At 51.2% G+C, this 23,884-nt stretch overlaps 1 protein-coding gene across 1 annotated transcript in view; it reads right to left on the bottom strand.

The window, feature by feature from the left end:
• L3MBTL1 (L3MBTL histone methyl-lysine binding protein 1) overlaps nt 1-23,299 on the bottom strand; it is a 52,765-nt gene extending 29,466 nt beyond the window's left edge. Inside the window, exons 1-8 of the mRNA XM_038750195.1 lie at nt 23,259-23,299; nt 22,603-22,762; nt 14,893-14,997; nt 9,363-9,518; nt 7,785-8,008; nt 6,704-6,815; nt 5,226-5,400; nt 1,352-1,475 (exon numbers count right to left, since the gene is read on the bottom strand). Coding sequence (XP_038606123.1) covers nt 1,352-1,475; nt 5,226-5,400; nt 6,704-6,815; nt 7,785-8,008; nt 9,363-9,492 — 765 coding nt within the window. The 5' untranslated portion in view covers nt 9,493-9,518; nt 14,893-14,997; nt 22,603-22,762; nt 23,259-23,299. The remainder of the gene's footprint in view (nt 1-1,351; nt 1,476-5,225; nt 5,401-6,703; nt 6,816-7,784; nt 8,009-9,362; nt 9,519-14,892; nt 14,998-22,602; nt 22,763-23,258) is intronic.
• Between the last annotated feature and the right edge of the window lie 585 nt (nt 23,300-23,884).

Genomic DNA, 23,884 nt, shown 5'->3' with positions numbered 1-23,884 from the left:
GTGCAGAACACTGTACTAAGCGCTTGGGAAGTCCAAGTCAGCAACCTATAGAGACAGTCCTTACCCAACAACGGGCTCACAGTCTAGAAGGGGGAGACAGATGACAAAACAAAACATGTAGACAGGTGACAAAACACATGTAGACAGGTGGACATTAATTCATTCATTCATTCAATCGTATTTATTGAGCGCTTACTGTGCGCAGAACACTGTACTAAGCACTTGAGAAGTCCAAGTCGGCAACCTATAGAGACAGTCCTTACCCAACAACAGGCTCACAGTCTAGAAGGGGGAGACAGATGACAAAACAAAACATGTAGACAGGTGACAAAACATGTAGACAGGTGGACATTCATTCATTCATTCAATCGTATTTATTGAGCGTTTACTGTGTGCAGAGCACTGTACTAAGCGCTTGGGAAGTCCAAGTCGGCAACCTATAGAGACGGTCCTTACCCAACAACGGGCTCACAGTCTAGAAGGGGGAGACAGACGATGTGACCAAACATGTAGACAGGTGGACATTCATTCGTTCATTCATTCAATTGTATTTACTGAGCGCTCACTGTGTGCAGAGCACTGTACTAAGCGCTTGGGAAGTACAAGTTGGCAACATATAGAGACGGTCCCTACCCAACAGCAGGCTCGCAGTCTAGAAGGGGGTGACAGACGACAAAACAAAACATATAAACCAAATAAAATAGAATGAACATGTACAATAATAATAATGATAGCATTTGTTAAGCGCTTACTGTGTGCAAAGCACTGTTCTAAGCGCTGGGGGGGATACAAGGTGATCAGCCACGTGGGGCTCACAGTTTCTTTTAATCTCCATTTTCCAGATGAGGTGACTGAGGCCCAGAGAAGTGAAGTCACCCAGCTGACAACTGGCGGAGCCGGGATTGGAACCCATGGCCCCTGACTCCAAAGCCCGGGCTCTTTCCACTGAGCCACGCTGCTTATCTAAGTAAAATAAATAGAGTGATAAATCCGTACAAACATCTGCACAGACCCAGGCCAACGTCCACACGAGGGAACCACACGGCCACACCCGTACATAGACACAGACGCTCACGCACAAATGCACGCAGCGGGCTAGTCGCCTTTCCAATCAATCAATCAATCAATCGTATTTATTGAGCGCTTACTGTGTGCAGAGCACCGTACTAAGCGCTTGGGAAGTACAAGTCGGCAACACATAGGGACGGTCCCTACCCAACGGCGGGCTCAGAGTCAGGGTTTGAGTGGAGGTGTGAGGAGGGTGTCCCCGTGTCCCTTTTCAGCCTCGCCTCCGCCCCACCAACGCTCTGCTCATCGCCCCGTGACCGTCCCCTCTCCGGCCGGCCGCTACCGTTTGCTCCAGCTCGGACTCCCCCTCCGATGGGCTGGGCCACTCCTTCCTCTTCCTCTTCTTCACCGGTTTCAGGATCTCGACGGCGGCGGTGCCGCCCGCGGAGTTCTCCACGATGACAGACCTGGGGTGCGGGGGGCGAGGAAGCGGGTCACGGGCTGGGGGGCCTGAGGGCTCTCGTCGCTGCCCAGATGCCCCGTGACCCGGGGGCTGAATCCCAATCAATCAATCAATCAATCAATCGCATTTATTGAGCGCTTACTGTGTGCAGAGCACTGTACTAAGCGCTTGGGAAGTCCAAGTTGGCAACATATAGAGACGGTCCCTACCCAACAGAGGGCTCACAGTCTCTTAGAGCCTCCTGACTCTGCCCGGGCTTAATTTCTCCGTTCCCTGCTTGTGGTTATGGGGCTGCATGTTTTATGGCGAGGGTACGGGTAAGGCCTGCTTGCAGTATGTAAAAAATAAATAAATAATAACGGCATCTATTAAGCGCTTACTATGTGCAAAGCACTGTTCATTCATTCATTCAATCGTATTTTATTGAGCGCTTACTGGGTGCAGAGCACTGTACTAAGCGCTTGGGAAGTCCAAGTTGGCAACATAGAGAGACGGTCCCTACCCAACAGTGGGCTCACAGTCTCGAAAAGCCTCCTGACTCTGCCCGGGCTTAATTTCTCCGTTCCCTGCTTGTGGTTACGGGGCTGCATGTTTTATGGCGAGGGTACGGGTAAGGCCTGCTTGCAGTATGTAAAAAATAAATAAATAATAACGGCATCTATTAAGCGCTTACTATGTGCAAAGCACTGTTCATTCATTCAATCGTATTTTATTGAGTGCTTACTGGGTGCAGAGCACTGTACTAAGCGCTTGGGAAGTCCAAGTTGGCACCATAGAGAGACAGTCTCTACCCAACAGTGGGTTCACAGTCAAGAAGACCCTCCTGACTCTGCCCGGGTTTAATTTCTCTGTTCCCTGCTTGTGGTTACGGGGCTGCATGTTTTATGGCGAGGGTACAGGTAATGTCTGCTTGCAGTAAGTAAAAAATAAATAAATAATAACGGCATCTATTAAGCACTTACTATGTGCAAAGCACTGTTCATTCATTCATTCAATCGTATTTATTGAGCGCTTACTGTGTGCAGAGCACCGTACTAAGCGCTTGGGAAGTCCAAGTTGGCACCCTAGAGAGACAGTTCCTACCCAACAGTGGGCTCACAGTCTAGAAGGGAGAAGCAGTGTGGCTCAGGCGAAAGAGCCCGGGCTTGGGACTCGGAGGTCGTGGGTTCTAATCCCGACTCCGCCCCTTGTTGGCTCTAAGCGCTAGGGAGGTTACAAGGTGATCAGGTTGTCCCCCGGGGGGCTCACAGTCTTAATCCCCATTTTCCAGGCGAGGGAACTGAGGCCCAGAGAATTGAAGTGCCCAAAGTCACCCAGCTGACAATGGGCAGAGCTGGGATTTGAACCCGTGACCTCTGACTCCGAAGGCCGGGCTCTTGCCACGGAGCCACGCTGCTTCTTTAGGTGCGCGGGCATGCAGGCGTTGGGTCGGGGGAGATGGAGGGGCTGGTCGTGAGTCCCAAGCCCGGAGCTATTTATTTAAGTGTCCGTCTCCCCCTCTAGACTGGAAGCTCACTGTGGGCAGGGAATGTGTCTGTTATATTGTTGCGCTATACTCTCCCAAGCGCTTAGTGCAGTGCTCTGCACACAGGAATCACTCAGTAAATACGATTAATTGACTGACTGATTGAAGCCCGGGATCCTTGTGATTCATTATTGAGAAGCAGCGTGGCTCCGTGGAAAGAGCCTGGGCTTTGGAGTCAGAAGTCGTGGGTTCAAGTCCCGGCTCCGCCGATTGTCAGCCGTGTGACTTGCCCAAAGTCACTTCTCTGTGCCTCAGTTACCTCGCCTGGAAAATGGGGATTAGGACTGTGAGCCCCCGTGGGGCAACCTGATCACCTTGTAACCTCCCCAGCGCTTAGAACAGTGCTTTGCACATAGTAAGCGCTTAATAAATACCATCATTACCATACCTTCTAGACTGTGAGCCCACTGTTGGGTGGGGACTGTCTCTATATGTTGCCAACTTGGACTTCCCAAGCGCTTAGTACAGTGCTCTGCACACAGTAAGCGCTCAATAAATACGATTGATTGATTGATTATTATTATTATTACTGCGTGCAAAGCACTGTACTAAGCACTTGAGGGAGTACAATAGAACAACAAATAGACACATTCCCAGCCCACTGCACTGATTTCAACCACCCCAAGGTCATGGAGGTTATGCCCTGGTCTGAGGGGCAACTGAGTCACACGGTGGGAGAGCCAGGGGAGCCAGTGGGTGACATTCAGACATTCCTTTTAGACTGTGAGCCCGCTGTTGGGTAGGGACTGTCTCTATATGTTGCCAATTTGTACTTCCCAAGCGCTTAGTACAGTGCTCTGCACATAGTAAGCGCTCAATAAATACGATTGATGATGATTCAGAAATGTCTAGCTGTCCCAGAGCTGGGCGCCCCAACTGAGCTACCCTGGGTCCTAATCCAGGCTCTGTTATGTGTCGGCTGTGTGACTTCGGGCCAGTCACTTCACTGCCCAAGTGGCCAATACGTTGCCAACTTGTACTTCCCAAGCGCTTAGTACATCGCTCTTAGTACAGTGCTCTTCACACAGTAAGTGCTCAATAAATACAACTGAATGAATGAATGAATGAATGGGCCTGGGTTCCCTCATCTGTAAAATGGAAATTAAGACTGACTTCCATATGGGACACATGTCCAGTCTGATGAGCTTGTATCTACCCCAGTGCTTAGAACAGTGCCTGGCACATAATAAAAGTTTTACAATTATCACAATTATTATTATTATTATTACGGGTTGCTATTCCAGAGTGATCCTGGCCCCTGCCCCAAGATAGCATGGGTATCTAGAGGCCCGTCACAGAACAACTAGGAGGGGCTTGGGGGGGCACATTGACAGGGAGGAGTGGTGCTAAAGGAATGGTGGTAAGGGGAATAATAACAACAATAATAATAATAATGATAATATTTGTTATGCTTTTAACATGTGCCAAGCACCGAACTCAGGCCCCAACTGGGGCTCGCAGTCTAAATAGGAGGGAGACCGGGTATTGAATCCCCATTTTGCAGATCAGGGAACTGAGGCACAGAGAAGTTAGGTGACTTGCCCAAGATTACACAGCAGACAGGCGGCGGAGCCAGGATTTGAACCCAGGTCCCTTGACCCCCAGGCACGGGCTCCTTCCACTAGACCAGGCTGCTTCTCCCAGGCATTTCTCCCGGACACTGCTAGCTGTCCTAGACTGACAGTGGGCTAAAATCTCACACAGGTAATCAATCAATCAATCGTATTTATTGATTGTAGGCCTGGCCCTCAGGACCAGTGAGTGTCTGTGAGTCCTTAGCCAAAGCACACTGGATAATCTGGAGTTACCCTCCTGACGCATAGCCACGGACACTTTCTTTAGAGAGCCAGACCTTAGTTTTCTCCGATCAACGTCGTCAGAGACAAACACAGGGTGAAGCACAGTTATACCAGAGGGCAATAAGTGCTACTCCAGCAACATCGGGTTACAGCGCAAAACTTCCAAAGCATCATAAACCAAGGGCTGGAATCTGTTCCAGGGAAATCCGGCCTCTGGGAAAACCCCGGACACCCTTTCCCGTAACGAAACTCCCGCCCCTGGGAACCCCCACTCCTGTGAGCCCGCCCCACAGAACCCACGTCCAGTAGCTCCGCCCTTATAAATTCCCACTCCCGGAATCCCCCCACTCCTGGAAGCTCAGGAGTGATCCAAACAGCTTCCGGAAGGGAGAAGGGAGCATCGCCCAGACAGACACGCACACTTCCTCACCTCTCTGTGAACTGCCGGTGACAGATTTCACTGCAAAAGCCTCGCCCGCCCCGGGCACCCCTGGCCACATGCCGCCTTCCGCAGGTGTTGCAGCGGCATGTGCCTTCCTCCTCTTCCTCCTCCTCCTCCTCCTCCTCCTCTTCATCCTCCTCTCTCCCGGGAGGTGGGGCAGGAGCTGCTGGGAAGGGAAGGCAGAAGAGGGATCAGGGTCAGAGCTACGAGCAGGGGACTCCAGGCTGGACGCTCATTCCCATCTTTGTCCACCAAACAATCCTTCTGTCTCTCCCTCCCCTCAGCCTCTCGGCACTACCTCCCAATCCCACCCCTCCCAGTCACCCCTCGTCCCCCCACTGACATCCCAGGATCTCTCTGCTGGGGGTGGAAAATGCTAGGACACGGGACTGTTGAGAGCAATCTGCTCGACTGGAAGCTCCTTGAGAGTAATGATAATAATAATAATAATAATAATAATAATGGTATTTGTTAAGCCCTTACTATGTGCAAAGCACTGTTCTAAGCGCTGGGGGGGATACGAGGTGATCAGGTTGTCCCATGTGGGGCTCCCAGTCTTAATCCCCATTTTCCAGATGAGGGAACTGAGGCCCAGAAAAGTGAAGTGACTTGCCCAGAGTCACACAGCCGACGAGTGGCGGAGCAGGGATTCGAACCCATGACCTCTGACTCCCAAGCCCGGGCTCTTTCCGCTGAGCCGTGTTGCACTGGGCTCTCCCAAGAGCTCAGTACAGTGCTCTGCACACAGTAAGCGCTCACTAAATACCACTGATGGTGGGACAACCTGGTCACCTTGTATTAGAGCAGTGCTCCGCACATCGTAAGCGCTTAGCAAATGCCATCATCATCATCATCGGTGGAAAGAGCCCGGGCTTTGGAGTCAGAGGTCATGGGTTCAAACCCCGACTCAGCCACTTGTCAGCTGTGTGACTTTGGGCAGGTCACTTCACTTCTCTGGGCTTCAGTTCCCTCATATGGAAAATGGGGATTAAAACTGTGAGCGCCCTGTGGGACAACCTGATCGCCTTGTACCTCCCCAGCGCTTAGAACGGCATATAGTAAGCACTTAAATGCCATTATTATTATTATTATTATTGTTATGAATTGAATCCTTCCCTCCGGGGACTCGGCTCCCCACTCCACAGACCGCTGATGGATCAGACCCCTGGGGTCGTTCTGGAGAAAGAATCAATCAATCAATCAATCGTATTTATTGAGCGCTTACTGCATGCAGAGCATTGTACTAAGAAAGAAGAGGGTGGGATGGCTCAAGAGGCTGGATATGGAGAGGAATTGGAAATGGGGGTGTCCAGGTCTACCACAGAGGAGCTCCAGGGCTGAATTCCCACCCCTCCAGTCCCACCTCTGCTTCCAGGCTCACGCGGGCAGAGAGGAAGACCCTCGATCCCCGGAAATGGCGAGCCGCGGTGGGGAGAGGGGAAAATTTGGAGGAGGAGAGGGGCTACCGTGCTCGGCGGGGACCCCCTCCTTGGCTGGAGACGCCTCCGTCACGGGCTCTGGGCCTGCTAGTCTGTCCGCACTGACCACCTTCAGGGTCCCAAACTCGTTGATCCGGAGCTGCAGGAAGGGAAAAGAGCAGAGCAGGCTGAGGCCTGTCCCCGGGGGTCGGGGAAGGCCGGGAGCCGGGGAGACAGAGAACAGAGAGGGGTCGGGCGGGGGACCTTCATTCATTCATTCATTCAATCGTATTTGTTGAGCGCTTACCGTGTGTGGAGCGCTGTACTAAGCGCTTGGGAAGGTACAATACAACAGGCAACAGTGACGTTCCAGGGAGATGCCGGCAGGGGAGGTGCGGGGAGTGGGGAAAGCGGGGAGGGGGAATGCAGCTTAGTACAGTGCTCTGCACACAGTAAGAGCTCAATAAATACGACAATGAATTGAATAAGTGCAGGGAGTGGGGAGAGACTCAGGGGAGGGGGATGCAGGGAGTGGGAGAGGCCGGGGGGTGGGCCGGGAACCTGGATGGATGAAGGTGGGAAGAAGGCAGGAAGACCCATCTCCCCCTTCCCATCTCCCCCAGCCCACCCGCTCCTCCTCTCCATCTCCCCCAGCCCTCACCCGCCCGTCGCCCACTGTTGGGTAGGGACCATCTCTATATGTTGCCAACTTGTACTTCCCAAGAGCTCAGTACAGCGCTCTGCACACAGTAAGCGCTCAATAAATACGATTGTTGCCCCGTCTCTGTCTCCCCTAGTCCTTTCACTCTCCCTCTCCCCCAGTCCACCCCACCCTCCATCTCCACCCCACCCTCCATCAATCAAGGGCATTTATCGAACGCTTACCGTTCATTCCTCCAATCGTATTTATTGAGCACCTACTGTGAGAACGGCCCCTACCCAACAACGGGCTCACAGTCTAGAAGGGGGAGACGGACAACAAAACAACCACGTGCAGAGCACAGTACTAAGCGCTTAGGAAAGTACAATAGAGTCGGAAGAGAGGTTCCTCGACCTCAAGGAGCTCCCTCCCGGTCCCCGTGTCCCCGATCCCTCTTCCCGCGGGCCTTTCCCCAGCCCCCGAACTCACCCGCAGGCTGCTTCCCGGCAGGGTGGCCAGGCCGTCCTTCCAGTCGAGCACACGGACCGTGCTGCCGGCCTGCGCCCCTCCGACCTGGGGGATCACGGTGGCCGTGACGGGCTCGCTCCCAGGGAGCCGCTGTGGCCTCTCCGGCCCCGGGCCCCTCGGGGGCTCGCGGGGAAACCGCTGGATCTCCACGGGGCCGGTGGGGAGGGCGATGGCGGCCGGGTTCGCTGAGGGCAGGATGGACGGACAGACAGACGGAGGTGGGGAGGAGGAGGAGGCTCCTGCTGAGCTGGTCCAGGGCCTCCTGTTCTCCCCACAGCCCCTGGAGCCCAGCCACGTTGCTGACCCTTGACCCTAAGGAGTGGCCCGGCCTTCTCCTTCCCGGGCCCCAACGGTGCCAAGCAGGGCAGGTGGGCTGCCTTGAGCCAACTAGGCCCCCCACATCCCTTGGATAATAATAATAATGATAACATTTATTAAGCACTTACTACGTGCAAAGCACCGTTCCAATCGCTGGGGAGGTTACAAGGTGATCAGGCTGTCCCGCGGGGGGCTCACGGCCTTAATCCCCGTTTTACAGACGAGGGAACTGAGGCCCAGAGAAGTGACTTGCCCAAGGTCACACAGCTGACATTTGGCGCAGCCGGGATTTGAACCCATGATCTCCGACTCCAAAGCCCAGGCTCTTTCCACTGAGCCACGGACGCAACCGCTCCGCCTGTCCCGGCAGAGTGGGAGGGGGCAACAGTTGGGCCCGCAGAGCCGGAGGCCGAGGCGGGGCTGGGGAACGATGAAGCCAATGGGGTGGGGCTGGGATTCATTCATTCAATCGTATTGAGCGCTTACTGTGCGCAGAGCACTGTACTGAGCGACTGGAAAGGATGGTTCAGATGGCGGGGATGGGGGCAGCAGGTTTGTTGCTGGGAAGGCTGGGGGTCAGCGGCCTCTCCGGGAGAGGAGGGGGCAGGAGTAGAAACAGAAGCAGCGTGGCTCGGTGGAAAGAGCCCAGGCTTTGGAGCCAGAGGTCATGGGTTCAAATCCCGGCTCTGCCAGTTGTCAGCTGTGTGACTTTGGGCAAGTCACTTCATTTCTCTGTGCCTCAGTTCCCTCTTCTGTACAATAGGGATGAAGACTGTGAGCCCCCTGTAGGACAACCTGATCACCTTGTATCCTCCCCAGCGCTTAAAACAGTGCTTTGCACATAGTAAGCACTTGATAAATGCCGTTATTATTATTATTATAAGGGCCAGTGTTTCAGCGGTACCTTTCTCTAGGTCCCCCCCGCCCCGACCCCAGCAGTCCTCGCCCCGCGGGGGCCAGGGGGACCAAGTGGCACCGACGATCCCGCCCCTCAGCCATTTCCGAGGCCGGTGACCCAACTCTCCCACCCATGTTTTAGGCCCAAAGCAGGCGGGGCAAGGCAGGCAGGGCCGTGGCACGGGACGCAACAGGCAGGGCCGAGGCGCGGGGCACGCAACACGACAGGCGGGATGCGTCAGGCAGACAGAGCAGGCGGGACCGTGGCCTGCTTGGCAGGCAGGATGCGACAGGCGGGTTCGTGGCACCGGACGTGGCGGGCACCTGGAATGATGAAGGCGGTGGCCGGCAGGTGGGGGGTCGGCCCGGCGTTATCGCTGCCCACCAGGTGGACGCTGACCTCCCCGGGCCCCTGGGGGGTCCTCAGCACCTCCAGCTCCACGCTCCCGTCCATGCCCGGACCCGGTCCCCGAGGGCAACCTGCACACAGCCACTCGTGCCCATCAGCACCGGGAAAGGTCGGCGGGGGTCGGGGGGCGAGGTGGCAGGGCGGCAGATGTGGGGCAGGGGAGGGGCTGCGGAGGTGAGGACAGCCGGGATGCCAGGCAGGGGAGAAGAGCCTGAGGGGGACTCCCAGAAAGGAAATCAAACAGAAGCTGAGAATCCTCATCTTGAAGCCAACCCAGAGCAAGCTGCTCCCCAGCTTCAACATCTCCACGGGCCTGACTGGCCGCGTTGGCCCTCGCCTCTGCCAACTCTGTATTAGCCACGGACTGATTGCCTCCAGGAGGATTTGCTGGGCAAATCTCCGGCTTCCCCTTCCGCTCCCCAGCTTGGCACCAAGCCGTCTCCGCGACCCTTCCCGCTGCGACCTGGTGAGCCAACCTGCTCTGGTGGGCCCGTGATTTTGAGTCCCCCGGCCCCCGTGGACTGGGCCGAGCAGAACGAGGAGGTCCAGTCCCCCTCGCCCCCTCCTCGTTGCCGGCTCCGGCAGGCTGGGTCCCGGGCACACAGACTGCCCTGTCCTGACAGTGGAAGTGCCTCCATGCTCATGGGGTCCACTCCTCCCCGACCTCCTCAGCCTCATCACCACCCCCGGACTCATCCCCCAAAACAGTCCCAAGGCTTTGATCATCTTCTCACCTCAGTTTGGCCCACCAAGGCCTGGGGACACTCCCAGTGCACTGGACGCTACAGACCCCCTGCTCCCTGGGCTCAAACATCCACACACATCCTCACTAGTTTTCAAATCCCCACACAGGATTCCACCCCCACATGCCTTCTCCCCTTATTGAGCCTCCAAGCCCCTCTCCCCGCTCCTTCAACCGCCCAAGGCCACCCCTACACTATGTAGACATCCCTCTAACCCCCCGCGGTGCCTCCTGCCTCAATTCCAACTCACGTCATCGCTCCTATCTGACAGGAAAGAGTCATTCCTCTAGGGTAAGATCATCCTACATGTGCCTCGGCCTGGTCTCTGTTGTTCGCCATACCTCTCCATTGACATCCTGGCCTGTGAACCACGGCTGCGTTACGTTATGACAGTCCCGTGCCATAATAATAATAATGCTAATGATACTACCTTGAATTCATATAGCATTTTTATTTTTCCAGAGGGCTAGCACATCATTTTTCTCATGGCACCCTCACGGTATCCCTAAGGGGGAAGGAGAGGCAGATATTATTAATCATCCCCAATTTTGAGATGAAAAACTGAGGCCCAGAGGGAGGGAGGGATTTTCCCAGCACTGGATGTAGAACCCACATTTCCCAGGTCCTACCGCCCCGTCTTTTCCTCCAGACCACGCTGCCTCCGCCTCGGCAGGAGGGCAAGGAGGGGAGCACGGCCGCTCTGTGCCAGCCACGGTGGAACGGGTGGTGATGGAGAAGGCGACGATGAAGATGATGGCGAAGATGGCGGTGGAGAAGACGAGGGAGAAGACGGCGGTGGAGGTGGCGGAGACAACGGCGAAGACGGCGGTGGAGGTGGAGGAGACAAAAGGCGGTGAGGTGGAGGAGAAGGCTATGGTGATGAGGTGGTGAAGAAAATGGTGAAGATGGTGACGGTGAAGACAATGGCGACGAGCTGGTAGCCATGGCGCGGAAGGCAAAGGCGACGATGGCGGCGAGGGGGTTTGTGGCGAGGATCCGGTAAGCCGGCACCCCGGCCGAAAACGGGGAGACAACTGCGGCAGGCGGGCCAGCCCCGTGCACTGCAATTAAGAGAAGAGTGACGCCAGTCGAGCGGACGCTTCGAGAGGATCGGCGATCAGAGGCAGAAGCGCCGACTGCCACAGGCCGACGATAAACGAAACGGCCCAGCACGGGTCATTTGTGTGCGCACTCGAGCCACGGGCCCCGTCCGGCCCTCCCAGTCACCCCCGTTGGCCAACCTCGCTGGCTTGGGGCCCTTCTGCTTCCCAGACCTCTCTCTCCCTCTCCCCCGCCGCCACAGGCCGGGGCGTGGGCAACAATGCTCAGGGGGATGGGAAGCCTGTGGAGACTTCAGTCTGAGCAACTCTGCATCACTCCTCTGCTTGGGATACAGGGTTGCCCACCCGAGCTTCCTTTCCCTAACATTTTGGGGAATGCTGGAGCTAATCCCAGGGCCCTCCCAACCCCTGCTCTACCGCCCCGGGTTACGAGGCTCCTAGGAGAGCCGTAGATGACTCGTCTGGCCAGGCAGCAGGCTTGGGGGCGGGATGGGGGAGGGCAGCGGACACATCTGCCAGGGGATGCCCAGGCACAGACACCCCCTCTAGACTGTAAGCTCTCTTCAGACGTCTAAGACAGGAACAGACACCCCCTGCTAGACTGTAAGCTCTCCTCAGACGTCTAAGATAGGAACAGACACCCCCCGTTCGACTGTAAGCTCTCCTCAGACGTCTAAGACAGGAACAGACACCCCCCGCTAGACTGTAAGCTCTCCTCAGACGTCTAAGACAGGAACAGACACTCCCCTCTAGACTGTAAGCTCTCCTCAGACGTCTAAGACAGGAACAGACACCCCCTCATTCATTCATTCATTCAATCGTATTTATTGAGCGCTTACTGTGTGCAGAGCACTGTACTAAGCACTTGGGAAGTACAAGTTGGCAACATATAGAGACGGTCCCTACCCAACAGTGGGCTCACAGTCTAGAAGGGTGAGACAGACAACAAAACAAAACATATTAACAGAATGAAATAGAATAAATATGTACAAGTAAAATAGAGTAATAAATCCGTACAAACATATATACATATACACAGGTGCTGTGGGAAAGGGAAGGAGGTAAGGTGGGGGGGATGGAGGGGGGGAGGAGGGGGAGAGGAAGGAAGGGGCTCAGTCTGGGAAGGCCTCCTGGAGGAGGTGAGCTCTCAGTAGGGCCTTGAGCTCTCAGTAGGCCCTCCAGACTGTAAGCTCTCCTCAGACGTCTAAGCCAGAAAGGACACCCTCTCTAGACTGTAAGCTCTCCTCAGACGTCTAAGACAGGAACAGACACCCCCTTTTAGACTGTAAGCTCTCCTTAGACGTCTAAGACAGGAACAGACACCCCCCTCTAGACTGTAAGCTCTCCTCAGACGTCTAAAACAGGAACAGACACCCCCCTCTAGACTGTAAGCTCTCCTCAGACGTCTAAAACAGGAACAGACACCCCCTCTAGACTGTAAGCTCTCCTCAGACGTCTAAGACAGGAACAGACACCCCCCTCTAGACTGTAAGCTCACCTCAGACGTCTAAGCCAGTAAGGACATCCCCTCTAGACTGTAAGCTCTCCTCAGATGTCTAAGACAGGAACAGACACCCCCCTCTGGACTGTAAGCTCTCCTCAGACATCTAAGCCGGAAAGGACACCCTCTCTAGACTGTAAGCTCTCCTCAGACGTCTAATACAGGAACAGACACCCCCTTCCAGACTGTAAACTTTCCTCAGACGTCTAAGCCGGTAAGGACACCCCCTCTAGACTGTAAGCTCTCCTCAGACGTCTAAGACAGGAACAGACACCCCCTTTTAGACTGTAAACTTTCCTCAGATGTCTAAACTGGAAAGGACACCCCCCTAGACTGTAAGCTCTCCTCAGATGTCTAAGACAGGAACAGACACCCCCCTCTAGACTGTAAGCTCACCTCAGACGTTTAAGCCAGTAAGGACATCCCCTCTAGACTGTAAGCTCTCCTCAGACGTCTAATACAGGAACAGACACCCCCTTCCAGACTGTAAACTTTCCTCAGACGTCTAAGCCAGTAAGGACACCCCCCTCTAGACTGTAAGCTCTCCTCAGACGTCTAAGACAGGAACAGACACCCCCTTCCAGACTGTAAACTTTTCTCAGACGTCTAAGCCGGTAAGGACACCCCCTCTAGACTGTAAGCTCTCCTCAGATGTCTAAGACAGGAACAGACACCCCCTTTTAGACTGTAAACTTTCCTCAGACGTCTAAACTGGAAAGGACACCCCCCTAGACTGTAAGCTCTCCTCAGACGTCTAAGACAGGAACAGACACCCCCCTCTAGACTGTAAGCTCACCTCAGACGTCTAAGCCAGTAAGGACATCCCCTCTAGACTGTAAGCTCTCCTCAGACGTCTAAGACAGGAACAGACACCCCCCTCTGGACTGTAAGCTCTCCTCAGACATCTAAGCCAGAAAGGACACCCTCTCTAGACTGTAAGCTCTCCTCAGACGTCTAACACAGGAACAGACACCCCCTTCCAGACTGTAAACTTTCCTCAGACGTCTAAGCCAGTAAGGACACCCCCCTCTAGACTGTAAGCTCTCCTCAGACGTCTAATACAGGAACAGACACCCCCTTCCAGACTCTAAACTTTCCTCAGACGTCTAAGCCAGTAAGGACACCCCCCTCTAGACTGTAAGCTCTCCTCAGACGTCTAAGACAGGAACAGACACCCCCTTCCAGACTGTAAACTTTTCTCAGACGTCTAAGCCGGTAAGGACACCCCCTCTAGACTGTATGCTCTCCTCAGACGTCTAAGACAGGAACAGACACCCCCTTCCAGACTGTAAACTTTCCTCAGACGTCTAAGCCAGTAAGGACACCCCCTCTAGACTGTAAGCTCTCCTCAGACGTCTAAGACAGGAACAGACACCCCCCTCTAGACTGTAAGATCTCCTCAGACGTCTAAAACAGGAACAGACACCTCCCTCTAGACTGTAAGATCTCCTCAGACGTCTAAGACAGGAACAGATACCCAGGTCAGACTGTAAGCTCTCTTCAGATGTCTAAGACAGGAACAGACACCCCATTTTAGACTGTAAACTTTCCTCAGACGTCTAAGCCTGAAAGGACACCCCCTCTAGACTGTAAGCTCTCCTCAGACGTCTAAGACAGGAACAGACACCCCCCTCTAGACTGTAAGCTCTCCTCAGACGTCTAAAACAGGAACAGACACCCCCCTCTAGACTGTAAGCTCTCCTCAGACGTCTAAGACGGGAACAGACACCCCCTTCTAGACGGTAAATTTTCCTCAGACGTCTAAGACAGGAACAGACACCCCCTTTCAGACGGTAAATTTTCCTCAGACATCTAAGCCGGAAAGGACACCCCCTCTAGACTGTAAGCTCTCCTCAGACGTCTAAGACAGGAACAGACACCTCCTACTAGACCGAAAGCTTTCGTCTAAGCCGGAAGCAGACACCCCCTCAAGACTGTAAGAACACTGTAGGCAGGAAATGTGTCTGCCAACTCTGTTGTATGGCACTCTCCCCCACGCTTAGTACAGTGCTCGACACACAGTAGGTGCTCAGTAAATACAGTTCACCGAGACCCCGGCAAGGTCCCCTGCCTGGCCTCCAAAAGAGGAAGGGAACCGATTTCGTTCAGGGGATGTGGAACAGGTGACTGCCGCTTTTACCTCTTTAGGAACGGGACAGTTCTGTCACACGTTGCATCCGTCTGATTTCTCCATGGAAGACAAAGGGCAACGCCCAGTCCCATCCGGCAGGAGACACTAGTTGGGCTTTAAAGGGAGGAGGTTATTATTATTATTATCGTTATTATTATTAATCATAATTACTGAGCGCTGACTGTGTGGAAAGCACTGTTCTAAGTGCTTAATTTACATCCCTGGCCGAGATAGACTGGCCGAACACAACAGAGATTGCATGCCTGTAATCTCTCTCACGCTTCTTTCGGTCAGTCTGTCCCAAGGTAATACTGATAATAACGGCATTTATTAATCACTTACTACGTGCAAAGCGCTGTACTAAGCACTGGAATAGATAAAATATAATCCCTGCTGATTCAGTCCCTGTCCCACATAGGGCTCACAGTCTAGGAGGAAGTAGACTGTGAGCCCACTGTTGGGTAGGGACCGTCTCTACATGTTGCTGACTTGTACTTCCCAAGTGCTTAGTACAGTGCTCTGCACACGGTAAGTGCTCAATAAATACGATTGATTGATTCCCAGATTGAGCCCCCTTTTTCCTCTCCTCCTCCCCATCTCCCCCTCTGCCCTCCCTCCTTCCCCTCCCCACAGCACTTGTATATATTTGTACAGATTTATTACTCTATTTTACTTGTACATGTTTACTGTTCTATTTATTTTGGTATAATGATGCCCATAGAGCTATAGTTCTATTTATTCTGACCCTTCTAGACTGTGAGCCTGCTGCTGGGTAGGGACCGTCTCTAGATGTTGCCAACTTGTACTTCCCAAGCGCTTAGCACAGTGCTCTGCACGCAGTAAGTGCTCAATAAATACGATTGAGTGAATGAATGAATGAATGAATTCTGTCGATTTTGACACCTGTCTACAGGTTTTGTTTTGTTGTCCGGCTCCCCCTTCTAGACTGTGAGCCTGCTGTTGGGTAGGGACCGTCTCTATATGTTGCCAACTTGTACTTCCCAAGCGCTTAGCACAGTGCTCTGCACACAGTAAGTGCTCAATAAATACGATTGAATGAACGAATTCTGACGATTTTGACACCTGTTGACAGGTTTTGTTTTGTTGTCCGTCTCCCCCTTCTAGACTGTGAGCCCGCTGTTGGGTAGGGACCGTTTCTATATGTTGTCGACTTGTACTTCCCAAGCGCTTAGTACAGTGCTCCGCACACAGTAAGCGCTCAATAAATACAATTGATTGATTGTACTTCCCAAGTTCTTAGTACAGTGCTCTGCACACAGTAAGCACTCAATAAATACGACTGAATGAATGAACGAATTCTGACGATTTTGACACCTGTCTACAGGTTTTGTTTTGTTGTCCGTCTCCCCCTTCTAGACGGTGAGCCCGCTGTTGGGTGGGGACCGTCTCTACAGGTTGCCAACTTGTAGTTCCCAAGCGCTTAGTACAGTGCTCCGCACACAGTAAGTGCTCAATAAACACGATTGAATGAATGAATGAATTTAATCCCTGTTTTACAGTTGAGGAAACTGAGGCATAGAGAAGTTCATTCATTCATTCATTCACATTTATTGAGCGCTTACTGTGTGCAGAGCACTGTACTAAGCGCTTGGGAGGTACAAGTTGGCAACATATAGAGACGGTCCCTACTCAACAGTGGGCTCACAGTCTAGCACTTAAATACCATAGGTATTATTAACTGCTCCAGTACCTACTTACAGTGCCTTCATGATAAAAAAATCTTTGTGGGCAACTCTGCGGGGATAGGGGGGTGTCTGCGGCACCAATTAATCGTATTTATTGAGCGCTTACTGTGCGCCGAGCACTGTATTAAGCGCTTGGGAGAGTACAACACGATATAACAGACATAGGTTGGCCACAGCTGCTATATATGTTTGTACAGATTTATTACTCGATTTATTTTACTTGTACACATTTACTATTCTATCTTGTTAACGTAGAGGAGCAGCGTGGCTCAGCGGAAAGAGCCTGGGCTTTGGAGTCCGAGGTTATGGGTTCAAATCCCGGCTCCGCCACTTGTCAGCTGTGTGACTTTGGGCAAGTCACTTCACTTCTCTGGGCCTCAGTTCCCTCATCTGTAAAATGGGGATGAAGACTGCGAGCCCGCTGTGGGACAACCTGATCACCTTGTAACCTCCCCAGCACTTAGAATAATAATAATAATAATAATGACATTTATTAAGCGCTTACTATGTGCAAAGTACTGTTCTAAGCGCTGGGGAGGTTACAAAGTGATCAGATTGTCCCACGGCGGGCTCAATAATAATGATGGTATTTGTTAAGCACTTACTATGTGCAAAGCACTGTTCTAAGCGCTGGGGGGGATGCAAGGTGATCAGGTTGTCCCACGGGGGGCTCACAGTCTTAATCCCCATTTTCCAGATGAGGGAACTGAGGCCCAGAGAAGCGAAGTGACTTGCCCAAAGTCACACAGCTGACAATTGGCGGAGCCAGGATAAACAGTGCTTAGCACATAGTAAGCGCTTAATACTTGTCATTATTATTATTTAGCTTTAATTCCATTTATTCTGACGACTTGACACCCGTCCATATGTTTTGTTGTCTGTCTACCCCTTCTAGACTGTGAGCCCGTTGCTGGGTAGGGACCGTCTCTATATGTACTTGCCAAGCGCTTAGTACAGTGCTCCGCACACAGTAAGCGCTCAACAAATACGATTGAATGAATGAATGAATTGCTGGGTAGGGACCTTCTCTATATGTACTTCCCAAGTGCTTAGTACAGTGCTCCGCACACAGTAAGCGCTCAATAAATATGATTGAGTGAATGAATGAATTGCTGGGTAGGGACCGCCTCTATATGTGCTTCCCAAGCGCTTAGTACAGTGCTCCGCGCACAGTAAGCTCTCAATAAATACGATTGAATGAATGAATGAATGAATTGCTGGGTAGGGACCGTCTCTATATGTACTTCCCAAGCGCTTAGTACAGTGCTCCGCACACAGTAAGCGCTCAATAAATACAATTGAATGAATGAATGAATGAATGAATTGCTGGGTAGGGACTTTCTCTATTTGTACTTCCCAAGCGCTTAGTACAGTGCTCCGCACACAGTAAGTGCTCAATAAATACGATTGAATGAATGAATGAATGAATTGCTGGGTAGGGACTGTCTCTATATGTACTTCCCAAGCGCTTAGTACAGTGCTCCGCACACAGTACACTCTGCACACAGTAAGTGCTCAATATATACGACTATATATATAATGTTTTGGGGTGAAGGTTGGCAAGGGGTAGTAATAAATAAATAAATAAAATAAATAGAATACGTACAAATAAAATAAATATGGTACGGAGGGGTCCCCAAATCCTCCCCCTGTCCATCCCCCTCCCTCCAGGGAAATATTCCAAACCAGAAGCAGCATGGCTCAGTGGAAGGAGCCCGGGCTTGGGAGTCAGAGGTCATGGGTTCGAATCCCGGCTCCGCCGCTTGTAGCTGTGTGATTTGGGGCAAGGCACTTCACTTCTCTGGGCCGCAGTTCCCTCATCTGTCAAATGGGAATTGACTATGTGCCCCCCGTGGGCCAACCTGATCACCTTCTAACCCCCCCAGCGCTTAGAACAGTGCTTTGCACATAATAAGTGCTTAACAAATGCCATTATTATTATTGTTATTATTATTATTATTATTATTATTATTATTATTATTATCATCATCATTATTATTAGAGGCAAGAGCCCAGGCTTGAGAGTCAGAGATTGTGGGTTCTAATCCCGGCCCCACCACTTATCAGCTATGTGACTTTGGGCACGCCACTTCACTTCTGTGGGCCTCAGTTACCTCATCTGGAAAATGGGGATGAAGACTGTGATCCCCACGTGGGACAACCTGATCACCTTGTATCCCCCCAGAGCTTAGAACAGTGCTTTGCACATAGTAAGCACTTCAATTCCATTATTATTATTATTATTATTATTATTATTATTGTATCCAGTGCTTAGAACAGTGCTAGGCCCATAGTAAGCGCTTAACAAATACCATCATTATTATCATCATTATTATTATTATTATCTTGGCGGGATTTAGTTAGAGAAGCAGCGTGGCTCGGTGGAAAGAGCCCAGGCTGGAGAGTCAGAGGTCATGGGTTCTAATCCCAGCTCTGCCACTTGTCAGCTGTGTGACTTGGGGCAACTCACTTCACTTCTCTGTGCCTCAGTTCCCTCATCTGTAAAATGGGGATTTAGACCGTGAGCCCCAAGTGGGACAACCTGATTACCTTGTATCTATCCCAGTGCTTAGAACAGTGCTTGGCACATAGTAAGCACTTAAATACCATCATTACTATCCAGCGCTTAGGACAGTGCTGGGCACATAGTAAGCGCTTAACAAATACCATCATTATTATCTAGCACTTCGAACAGTGCTCGGCACATAGTAAGTGCTTAAATACCATCATTACTATCCAGCTCTTAGAACAGTGCTTAGCATACAGTAAGCACTTAAATACCATCATTACTAGCCAGCGCTTAGGACAGTGCTGGGCACATAGTAAGCACTTAACAAATACCATCATTACTATCCAGCACTTAGAACAGTGCTCAGCATATAGTAAGCATTTAAATACCATTATTACTCTCCAGCTCTTAGAACAGTGCTCGGCATATTGTAAGCACTTAAATACCATCATTACTCTCCAGCTCATAGAACAGTGCTCAGCATATAGTAAGCACTTAAATACCATCATTACTATCCAGTTTTTAGGACAGTGTTTGGCACATAGTAAGCGCTTAACAAATACCATCATTACTATCCAGCACTTAGAACAATGCTCGGCACATAGTAAGCACTTAAATACCATCATTACTATCCAGCTCTTAGAACAGTGCTTGGCGTATAGTAAGAGCTTAACAAATACCATCATTACTATCCAGCTTTTAAGACAGTGCTCAGCACATAGTAAGCATTTAACAAATAACATCATTGCTATCCAGCTCTTAAGGCAGCGCTCAGCACATAGAGCGTTTAATACCATCATTACTATCCAGTGCTTAGAACAGTGCTCAGCACATAGTAAGTGCTTAACAAATACCATCATTACTATCCAGCACTTAGAACAGTGCTCGGCATATAGTAAGTGTTTAACAAATACCATCATTACTATCCAGCTCTTGGGACAGTGCTCAGCATATAATAATCACTTAAATACCATCATTACTCTCCAGCTCTTAGAACAGTGCTCAGCATATAGTAAGCACTTAAATACCATCATTACTATCCAGTTTTTAGGACAGTGTTTGGCACATAGTAAGCGCTTAACAAATACCATCATACTATCCAGCTCTTAGGGCAGTGCTTTGCAATAGAGCGTTTAACAAATACCATCATTACTATCCAGCTCTTAGAACAGTGCTCGGCGTATAGTAAGTGCTTAACAAATACCATCATTACTATCCAGCTTTTAGGACAGTGCTCAGCACATAGTAAGCATTTAGCAAATAACATCATTACTATCCAGCTCTTAAGGTAGTGCTCGGCACATAGAGCGTTTAATACCATCATTACTATCCAGTGCTTAGAACAGTGCTCGGCACATAGTACGTGCTTAATACCATCATTACTATCCAGCGCTTAGAACAGTGCTCAGCATATAGTAAGTGTTTAACAAATACCATCATTACTATCCAGCTCTTAGGACAGTGCTTAGCATATAGTAAGCACTTTAATACCATCATTACTATCCAGCTTTTAGGACAGTGCTCGGCACATAGTAAGCGCTTAACAAATACCACCATTACTATCCAGCTCTTAGGGCAGTGCTCAGCAATAGAGCATTTAACAAATACCATCATTACTATCCAGCACTTAGAACAGTGCTCGGCACATAGTAAGCACTTAAATACAATCATTACTATCCAGCTCTTAGAACAGTGCTTGGCACATAGTAAGCACTTAACAAATACCATCATTACTATCCTGCTTTTAGGACAGTGCTCGGCACATAGTAGGCGTTTAACAAATAACATCATTACTATCCAGCTCTTAGGGCAGTGCTTGGCAATAGAGCATTTAACAAATACCTTCATTACTATCCAGCACTTAGAACAGTGCTCAGCCCATAGTAAGCACTTAAATACCATCATTACTATCCAGCTCTTAGAACAGTGCTCAGCATATAGTAAGTGCTTAACAAATACCATCATTACTATCCAGCGCTTAGGACAGTGCTCAGCACATAGTAAGCATTTAACAAATAACATCATTACTATCCAGCTCTAAAGGCAGCGCTCGGCACATAGAGCGTTTAATACCATCATTACTATCCAGTGCTTAGAACAGTGCTCAGCACATAGTAAGTGCTTAACAAATATCATCATTACTATCCAGCTCTTAGGACAGTGCTCAGAACATAGTAAACACTTAAATACCATCATTACTATCCAGCTCTTAGAACAGTGCTCAGCACATAGTAAGCATTTAACAAATAACATCATTACTAGCCAGCTCTTAGGACAGTGCTTAGCACATAGTAAGCGCTTAACAAATATCATCATTATTATCCAGAGCTTAGAACAGTGCTCGGCCCATAGTAAGCACTTAAATACCATCATTAGTATCCAGCGCTTAGGACAGTGCTTGGCACATAGTAAGCACTTAACAAATAACATCATTACTATCCAGCTTTTAGGACAGTGCTCGGCACATAGTAAGCGTTTAACAAATAACATCATTACTATCTAGCTCTTAAGGCAGTGCTTGGCACATAGAGCATTTAATACCATCATTAGTATCCAGTGCTTAGAACAGTGCTTGGCACATAGTAAGTGCTTAAATACCATCATTACTATCCAGCTCTTAGAACAGTGCTCAGCATATAGTAAGCACTTAAATACCATCATTACTATCCAGCTTTTTAGGACCGTGCTCGGCACATAGTAAGCGCTTAACCAATACCATCATTACTATCCAGCTTTTAGGGCAGTGCTCGGCAATAGAGCGTTTAACAAATACCATCATTACTATCCAGCTCTTAGGATGGTGCTTGGCACATAGTAAGCGCTGAACAAATACCATCATTAGTATCCAGCGCTTAGGACAGTGCTCGGCACATAGCGCTGAACAAATACCATCATTAGTATCCAGCGCTTAGGACAGTGCTCGGCACATAGTAAGTGCTTAAATACCATCATTACTATCCAGCTCTTAGGACGGTGCTGGGCACACAGTAAGCGCTGAACAAATACCATCATTAGTATCCAGCACTTAGGACGGTGCTGGGCACATAGTGCTGAACAAATACCATCATTAGTATCCAGCACTTAGGACAGTGCTCGGCACATAGTAAGCGTTTAACAAACACCATCATTAGTATCCAGCGCTTAGAACAGTGCTTGGCACATAGTAAGCGCTTAAATACCATCATTAGTATCCAGCACTTAGGACAGTGCTCGGCACATACTAAGCATTTAACAAATACCATCATTAGTATCCAGCGCTTAGAACAGTGCTTGGCACATAGTAAGCGCTTAAATACCATCATTACTATGCAGCGCTTAGGACAGTGCTCGGCACATAGTAAGCGCTTAAATACCACCATTACTACCCAGCTGTTAGGACGGTGCTGGGCACATAGTAAGCGCCGAACAAATCCCATCATTAGTATTAGTAGTAGTAGTAGTATTGTGGTCGTCGTCCTTTTCCTTTCTCGGTCCGTTCGGGAGCCTCCCTCGGCTGGCTCTTACCCGGACTGTCACCTGGGCCGGGAAATCCCTCGTCGTCGCTAACCCGACTCCCTCCTGCTGCATTTCCGACCGGCGGCTCTCAGGCCCAGGCCCTTCCCCGGCTCGGTCGGCGGAGCAGCAGGCCTCGGCCACCCAGCTCTCCCGAAAACAGCCTTGACTTCTTTTTTAAAACATCAAAATGGCGGAATTCTTTTTATTCCGTTCCCCCCTCGGCACAAATCGCTTTTTCTCCCACCCCTCCGCGGGAAGGCACGAAAGAGAAAGTTTGCAAAACCGCCCCTCTTCCCTGAAGATGGAAAAACCGGTCCCGTCCCTCCCCCCGCTCCCGCTGGCTTCCCTGCATTGTTTAATTAAAAACTCTTAATTGACGGTCGCTTTCTTTTTTTGAGAGAGAGGAAACCCACCTCGTTTAGCCCAGGGGAGGGGGGGAAAAAAAAGAATCCCCCCCCCCGTTTTCCCAAGCATCTTTTCCCCTCCCCACCTTTTCCAAAAAGGGAAAAAGAAATGTGAGGCATGCCAGAGCCGGCTGGGGGTGGGGGGGAAAGGGGAGGGAAAGGGGTTGGGGAAGGAGCCCCGGCCCATCCTCCCCCGGTGGGTTTTGCCTTTCGCTGCTTTGGAAGCGGTTTCTGGCGGACTTTCTTTCTCCGCCGCCTTACCTCCGCTGGCGGACGGGGCCCGCGGGGGGCCGGGGGCCGGGCGAGGGCAACGCCTGAGCGAGCGCGCCGGGGGTGGGGTGGCCTCCCCTGCGGACGGGGAAATTGCCGGGGCCTACTTGATGGACGCCCCGTTGGATGGGCCGGGGGGGAGGGGGAGCGGGGAGCAAGGGGGAGGGGGAAAGGGGAGGAGGGAGGAGCGGGGAGGTGGGGATGGGAGGGCGGGGAGGGGGAGAGGAGAAGGGGAAGGGGAGAGGAGAAGGGGAGAGGGAGAGAAGAAGGGAGAGGAGGGGGAGAGGAGAAGGGGAAGGTGGGCAGGGGGAATGGGGAGGGGAGGGGGAAAGGAGGAGGGGGAAAGTGAGGATGGGGAGAGGAGAAAGGGGGGAGGAGGAAAAGAGAAAGGGGAGAGGGAGAGGAGAAAGGGGAGAGGAGAAGGGAAAGGGAGAGGAGAAAGGGGAGAGGGAGAGGAGAAAGGGGAGAGGGAGAGGAGAAAGGGGAGAGGGAGAGGAGAAGGGAGAGGGAGAGGAGAAAGGGGGGAGGAGAAAGGGGAAAGGGAGAGGAGAAAAGGGAGAGGGGGAGGAGAAAGGGGGACAGGAAAAAGGGAAAGGGAAAGGGAGAGGAGAAAGGGG

The sequence above is a fragment of the Tachyglossus aculeatus genome, chromosome 8, assembly GCF_015852505.1.
Source record: "Tachyglossus aculeatus isolate mTacAcu1 chromosome 8, mTacAcu1.pri, whole genome shotgun sequence".
NCBI lineage: Eukaryota > Metazoa > Chordata > Mammalia > Monotremata > Tachyglossidae > Tachyglossus > Tachyglossus aculeatus.
This window is presented reverse-complemented; position numbering and strand designations above follow the sequence as displayed.